Here is a 6,910-nt window from a genome sequence, read left to right as displayed (position 1 = left end):
ATGCAGTGTTCAATTAGAAAGGAAATAAGACCATATGTAAAATAAGAAATGTCTCAGTAAATAAAATAGATACATTTGTCATTGCTAAGTGCTTGTAAACAAGTAAGGCCTTATATTACACGGTGGATGGCAGCACTTGGTGACACCCAGGTGTTTGGTTGCACCCTTGTCGAGATTGTCCAGCTTACACGCACAGATAAATGCTATCTCACAGCAGTCCAGTGGATAGCACTTTGCTACATGGCTTTAAACCCCCTCCCCTCCCCTTTTTTGAAAAAACCAAAAAAAAAAAAAAAAAACGAGGGCAACAAACTGCTTCGAGCCCCGGCAGTGTTTCAGGACCAGAGAGGCTGCAGCTTGTCAAGAAACATCTCACTTTCCAGTTAATCCTGCAGCTCTCTCTCTCGTCCAGGGCCTGTTTGTTCCTGCAGCGCAATCAAAATGTCTGTTAGTGCAGGATGCATGAAGTCCTTCCATTTTTTTTTTTTCATTTTTTTGGTTACAGAAAGGCAGATGTCCCTCAGAGCGCACCGAGCGCCTCAGTACGCCTGGACCTGGTTCGGCAGCAGCTGGCATCCGCTGCTCACATGGTTCATGACCTTCTGCTTGAGCTGGGCCACTTGCTCCCGGAGGACGCTGGCCGTGGAGGCCAGCTCGGTGTTCTGCGTCTTCAGCGTCTTCACCTTGTCCTCCAGCCGGGAGATGCGCTCCAGCTTCCTCTTGCGGCACTTGGACGCGGCTATCCGGTTCCGCAGCTTCTTCCTCTCCGCCTTGATGCGCTCCTGGTTGTCCATGTCGATGGGGGACAGAGGGGGGCTCTCCCCGAAGCTCTGCATGTCCGGCACGGTCTGCGGCTCGTCTTTCACCGCGCCGACCGTCTGGAGTCGTGACAGCGCGGCCGCCGCCGCCGCCGCCTGCTGCTGCTGCGCGCCGCTCAGATGAGCCGCCGGGGGCGGCGGGAAGGGGATGGTGTCCGTGGAGTAGTTGATGGTGGTGGCGCCCAGCGGACTGGCCGCGTAGCCGTTCAGGGTGGTGTAGACCGGGAGGTCTGACGCCTGGAGCCCCGCCGGGCCGCCGCCGCCGCCCGCCGCCGCGGCCGATCCGAGCAGCTCCAGCCGGTCCACGGAGACGCAGCCGGCCTCGCTCAGCTGGTTCTGCTTGTGGAGGTCCTCCAGCGCCTTCACGAAGCCCTCCGCGAACTCCTGCTCGTCGCTGGCCGACTTGGGGTAGAGGAACTGGGAGGCGGGGTTGCCGGAGGAGACCAGCCCGTTGGACTGGATGATGAGGCGCTCCAGGTCCGGGGAGGTCAGCTTCAGGAGACCCAGGTCCGGGGAGTTGAGGAGTCCGTCCGTGTCCCGGAGCGGGTTCGCTTTCAGCTCGGAGTTCTGCTCTTCCAGGTTCAGATTGATGTCCTTCTTCATCATCGTGCTGTGGGGGTAGAAGCCGGGGAGCCTCGGGGTGTTGAGCGCGGTGCCTGGGTAGAGGCTCGTTTCCATTCTACACCCTCATCAGAGGGAGAGCGGCGCGTCACGCACTCAGGGTCGAAGAGCCGTCACTTCCCGGCATGAGGAAACCATCTGATCCTTGTTTTTTAGCCGATCCGATTTCCTTATTCCACGTTTCCTTCGTGTTGTTGGGTCTCTGGAGGTGTCGCCCACCCGGAGGGTCTCTGGTGCGTCTCTCTCTCTCGCGCGCGCCCTCAGATATTGTCTTTTCCCGATGGCACGACTGCTATGCGCAGCGCCAGACCTCGCTCGCTTTCTAGCCCTAAAAATTCCATTATGTCACTCCAGAGCGCGGAGATTGGCCCAAAATGACGTTGGTTTCCGGTTCGATTTGAATAAGGGGCAGAGCCGGTCTTTATTGCCATGGAGACTTTAGGTAAACTACAAACAGTGCAATGCATTGTGGTTTGATGTCATAGCATAAAAAAGCTCAGGGTCGCCAAAAGTGAGCAGAGACTGGGCGGGGAAGGTGTAAGAGGCGAGAGCCAGGGAAAGGAAGAACACAAGGAACAGGCTCTACAGAAAATGTTCCTCCCAGTCAGGCGAGGCGCAGCCACGGACAGAAAAGAGCAAGAAAGATTAGAATATGACAGAAGACAGTGAGAGGATCACTGTAAAACTTCAAATATGCTCTAACAGTTGTACTTTTTAATAAAAAAAAAAAAAGGTAGACACAACATAGAAAAACATGAAATCTTATGTTGTTTTCCTCCTAAGGAAAGATATTACAAATAAATGTCTATATAAAAAAAACCCTCACATCTCCCATGGAAGATCACTGTGTGCCTCATGACAACAAAACAAGGTCTATTGACGACAAACTACTCCCGAGTCTCTATAAAAACTTCCCTCGTGTCTTGAAGGTGTTTTTTGGTCAACATGAGATAGAAAAAGGGGAAGGAAACAGTGAGGGCAAAATGAGGAAACCGGTTGATTGAAAGTAGTTTGTGGAAAAGGTTCGTGTTCTGACTGCTGAAACAAGCAGGCTGTGTTTTCATGGCTTTCATGGCCGGAGGGGGGATGCACCGCGGCCCGGAGCGTCTGCATGTGTTCCACAAATAGATGCAGCTTTTTTGTGTCACAATGAGACAGGAAACAGTGACATTACAATATAGCGATGAAACTATTCATAAAAGTGTAGTGGATGTAGTGGATTTAAAGGATGAGAGGCGTCGGATAGCTTCAACGCAGCATACAGTAGATATGAGCAGGGAGCTACAGTATGTTGTTCCGCCCAGAGATCCAGAGACGGCTCAGACGTCAGCAGGCCGTCTGCATCAGCACCACACAGCAGAGGGCATCATTAGTTTCCATGGCAACACCGACACTGCGAGTGACGCAGGCGGGCTGGAGAAAGAAAGGTGAATGGGTTGGAGGAGGAGGAGGGGCTCCCGGTGACTGCAGTGCAGGCTGTGGAGGCGGTTGGTGGAGGCGTCGTGTGTGTCTGTGGTTCACAGGCAGAAATCAGTGATGAGCGCCGGCTTCACGACATGAATGGAAGCGTTTGAATCATTCTTCACGTATAATGCCCTGCTGAGCCCACAGTCGGTGGTATAGGATAATCTGTGAGTCATTTCACTGGCCTGGGGTGTGGACTCTCTCAAAGCTGTCAGTGTGAGGCCAGTCCTGCAAACTCAGGTACTGAAGTGTGTTAGAGGTTGTGTGAGAGACAGTTCCTCCCTTCCCCGGACTGAGAGGTATGCTTTGATTGCAGCTGAGAAGGGAGAGGCTTGCTGGGCATGTTGAGGAACGCCCCGAGTCACACTCTCAGCGCTACAGAGCTCACATTCACACGTGGGAGCTGCCCTGCGAGCAAGACCCCTGATCAGCCGTACTGAGGCAGCTGGCTGGGGGTGGCATGTGTATGTGCGTGTGTGTGTGTGTGTGTGTGGCTTGTTAGAGGCTGTTTTCCCTCCTAATCTACAATCTATTTGATCATTCACAGCTTGTATTCCACCCAGATCAGGAATTTGATTTGTCTTTGTTCACTGAACCACAGTGGAGGGACGCATGTCCGTGTCCAGTAGGGGGCAGTGTGATCCTCCACGTCTGGTGTGACGTTTCCTCTCAGCTGTGAGGCAGAAGAAGAGAAAACAGCCAGCGCAGACAATCCCGGGATCTTTGTGCAGGATATCTGATCCCTTTAATATTCATCTGTAGCAATCCCAGCCATACCCACTGAGAACAATGGCCAATAAGAAGAAAGTAGTGGTGACAGGTGAGAGGTCTGGATCGGTCAGTTGGAAGTATTTCTTTATTGTTGCTCCATCGCTGCTGAATCTCACCGATGTCGCCTTTTATTTGTATATGTCTGAGCCGCACAGCTTAAACGATTCAAAGTGTTCAGATTGCATCAGAAATGTGCTTTGGAAAGTAAATAGTGAGCAGGGAGTGAGGCTCGCGTGAGTCCGGAACAGCCTGCCTCTGCTGTGTGTTTACAACTAATGTTTAACTGGATGCAACCTTTAGACTCTGGATGAAGAGTCCCTTTATCACCCACCTCTGTGTGTGGATGAAAGATAAACTCATTCTCTGACTCCAAAATAATTTTTTTTTTTTGTAATTTTTACATCATTTCTACATTTGAATACCAGCGTTGATTCTTTTTTTTTTCCCCCTCAGGGTTTGAGCCATTTGGAGATCATGCAGTAAACTCCAGCTGGGTGGCAGTCCAGGTAATAATGATGATAATAATAATAATAATAATAATAACATTTAAAAAGTGTTTCAGATGGATTTATGTTCTGATCAGCCACATTTTAAATTACCCACACTACATTACACACAGTGTGCAGCTCAGGTTGACCTGTGAGAACCTGCAGCTAACGTGGATGAACGCTGTGTGCTCGCAGGAGCTGGAGCGATTAGGACTGGGCGAGGCTGTAGATCTGTACGTGTGTGAGGTGCCGGTTGAATACCAGGCCGTGCAGTGCCTCCTGCCATCTCTGTGGAAAGAACAGCAGCCGCAGGTATTCACGGAGACAGACACCACTGTATTCATGGAGGCACACACCACCGTGCGCACAAGGCAAATGCAAAAGTCCACGGCTCAGTCCAAAGAGCGAGAACTCTGCCTTTCTGATGTGTGAATTCTTGGTCCCGTGTGCAGCTGGTGGTCCATGTGGGGGTTTCCGGGCTCGCCACGACAGTCACTCTGGAGCAGTGCGGCCACAACAAGGGCTACAAGCGCCTGGACAACTGCAGCTTCTGCCCAGCCTCTCAGTGCTGCATGGAGAACGGTCCAGACTGCATCAAGTCCGTCCTGGACATGGAGACCATCTGTGGGAGGGTGAATGAGTCCAACATGGGGATCACTGTGTCTGTGTCCAAGGATGCCGGAAGGTTAGTGGAGTCGCTCCCTCGGGTTAGGATGATTCCCAGCAGGAGGCACTCTCGACACGTCTGACAGGATCAGTGGTCAGCTGTGGGAGGATAAAAAGTTCAGGGCGTGACGAGTGTTTCGTTTCTCTGTACAGGAGTGTGGAGGAAGTGGTGTTACACAGGCCTGTGTTAAAGATAAGCATGTGTGTTTGTTGTCATCTGGAAAAAAAAATCCCTCTGAGCCCTGTGGTGTGTTCAGCGGTGACAGGTTGTTGCTCCCTTCGTTTCCATCTCAGACTGTGATTGTGCCTTCTTTGGTGTGTGTAGGTACCTGTGTGACTACACCTACTACACCTCTCTGTACCTGGGCCGCGGCCGCTCCGCCTTCGTGCATGTGCCCCCGCTGGGGAAACCCTACAGCAGCCAGGAGCTGGGAAGAGGCCTGCAGGCCGTCATACAGGAGATGCTGACCCTGCTGGAGGGGGAAAACACCGAGGGGGGGGACACACACAACAGGCTCTGCTACCACAAACATTAACACCAGCACGGCCGCCGATCGCCACTCGCAGCTCAACAACACGGCCCAGAGCTTCAGAGCCAGGCTAGATTAACATGGAACAACGAGAAGCCAAAAAAGTTGGGTTATTGTCTAGAAGACTCTCTAATGTTTCAACTTAAAAAAACAAAACAAAACAAAAAAAAAACTCCTTTTTTTTTTTATTCACACAAACAAACATTTCCACTCCTTTATAAACCACTGGCCAAACTTTTATTTTTTTTTTAAATCATATTGAAATTTAATTGACCACAATTTAGTCATTTTATTTTTAAGTTTAAATGTTTTAATGATTTGCTTGATTCATCCCTTTTTTTTTTTTTTTTTAAGAGTCCCAACTTTATTGGAAACGAGGGATTCATGTAGGTCATGTTCCAGGTCCCGATGATCCAGTAGAAAATAGCTAAAATATCTATTTAATGTTAAGTTAATGTTTGTGTGCGTGTGTGCGTGTGTGCGCGTGTGCGTGTGTATGTGTGTGTGAGAGAAACTGGGATTGATGAACATGTGATGTATCTGCCTTTGATCTTCCATGACACTGTGAGAATCCAAACACTGAGACTTCTACGGCCCCATTAATGTTAGTGAGTCATTTATTGCTCTGATGTTCTCAGCAAACCTTCACATGGAGTTTTGGAGTTCTGCACTCTTTCGTTGCCACCGTCAGCCTGTTTCAGGATATTTCTCTTCTCTCTCCGCACATCTTCAGAAACATGCTGTCGTTCCTTTGTGTTGCTTGGATTTGCACCAGAAAACTACGACGACGAGAACATGGTGAAAATGTCAAGATTTGTTCTTCTCAGGGAAAATGTTGCGCATGCAATCACCGTTAACAAATGTGAATTTGTAAGTTCTGTGTATGTGAAACGAGGCTTTGCCAGGCAGAGCCAGTGTATCTGTATTAAAGTCCTTCACACAGGCGTGGCTCCGTGTCTTCCTGTCCGCACTCGACTGGTGGTTTGGCTCAAACAGCTGCAATTATGTATTTTGAATCTTTTATGAATGTCATTCCTTTAGCTTTACACATGTTAAAAAAGTTTTAGTGGTATAAAGGACTGATGGAGACCTGGTGGAGCAGATGATCTCTAACCTGCCTCCTCTCAGGGCCTCAATTCACACGAAATCTTTTTAGCGCAAATTCAAAATGATGACTCTTTGCTGATGTTTCCAGTTTAAGAATAATTAACAGACTTGACAGATATTTAACCAGTTTTTGCTTCTGTGATTAAAATTTTCCATTTTTTCTCACTGAAGTCCCTGAATGTGCTCTCTGTGAAACGTTGAGCAGATATTTCCAAACTGAAAGACACACATCAGGAGTGAAGTTTGCTCTGATGCTACTGGAAGTGGGTGCAGCGCAGCGCGCTTATGGTCCGACAGACCTGCTGAACTCGTTCTGACCTGACCTGAAAGAATCCTGATGAACACAGAATTGAAACCCTGCTCACACATCAAGCAATAGACAAAAAAAACACAAGATAATTTCTCTCTTTTTTTATACCAGACACTGTTATTAGCGTGCCATGGA

The 6,910-nt window shown here is 49.3% G+C and overlaps 2 protein-coding genes across 3 annotated transcripts; one reads left to right on the top strand and one right to left on the bottom strand.

The window, feature by feature from the left end:
- Positions 1–406: 406 nt before the first annotated feature.
- Positions 407–1,729, bottom strand: LOC115405976 (transcription factor jun-D-like). The gene has a single exon (XM_030115804.1). The coding sequence runs from the start codon at positions 1,494–1,496 to the stop codon at positions 540–542; it is 957 nt and encodes a 318-aa protein (XP_029971664.1). The 5' UTR covers positions 1,497–1,729; the 3' UTR covers positions 407–539.
- Positions 1,730–1,795: 66 nt separating this feature from the next.
- On the top strand, positions 1,796–6,287 carry LOC115405978 (pyroglutamyl-peptidase 1-like). Of its 2 annotated transcripts, XM_030115807.1 has the most exons (6): positions 1,796–1,881; positions 3,577–3,723; positions 4,128–4,180; positions 4,358–4,474; positions 4,615–4,847; positions 5,154–6,287. In XM_030115807.1, exons 2-6 carry the CDS (start codon positions 3,693–3,695, stop codon positions 5,362–5,364), a joined length of 645 nt encoding a protein of 214 aa, XP_029971667.1. In that variant the 5' UTR covers positions 1,796–1,881; positions 3,577–3,692; the 3' UTR covers positions 5,365–6,287. The 2 variants fall into 2 exon arrangements, with proteins under 2 accessions (XP_029971667.1, XP_029971666.1); XM_030115806.1 differs by lacking the exon at positions 1,796–1,881 and having other exon boundaries at positions 3,534–3,723.
- The last annotated feature ends 623 nt before the right edge of the window (positions 6,288–6,910 follow it).

This window comes from Salarias fasciatus, chromosome 18 (genome assembly GCF_902148845.1).
Source record: "Salarias fasciatus chromosome 18, fSalaFa1.1, whole genome shotgun sequence".
Taxonomy (NCBI): Eukaryota; Metazoa; Chordata; class Actinopteri; order Blenniiformes; family Blenniidae; genus Salarias; species Salarias fasciatus.
This window is presented reverse-complemented; position numbering and strand designations above follow the sequence as displayed.

Bases quoted from the DNA above. Each gene is read 5' to 3' on its own strand.
- LOC115405976 (XM_030115804.1), bottom strand. From the start codon at position 1,496: ATGGAAACGAGCCTCTACCCAGGCACCGCGCTCAACACCCCGAGGCTC.
- LOC115405978 (XM_030115807.1), top strand. From the start codon at position 3,693: ATGGCCAATAAGAAGAAAGTAGTGGTGACAG. The intron at 4,475-4,614 runs GTATTCACGGAG...TCCCGTGTGCAG, and splicing joins GGAAAGAACAGCAGCCGCAG to CTGGTGGTCCATGTGGGGGT. The intron at 4,848-5,153 runs GTTAGTGGAGTC...TGGTGTGTGTAG, and splicing joins GTGTCCAAGGATGCCGGAAG to GTACCTGTGTGACTACACCT.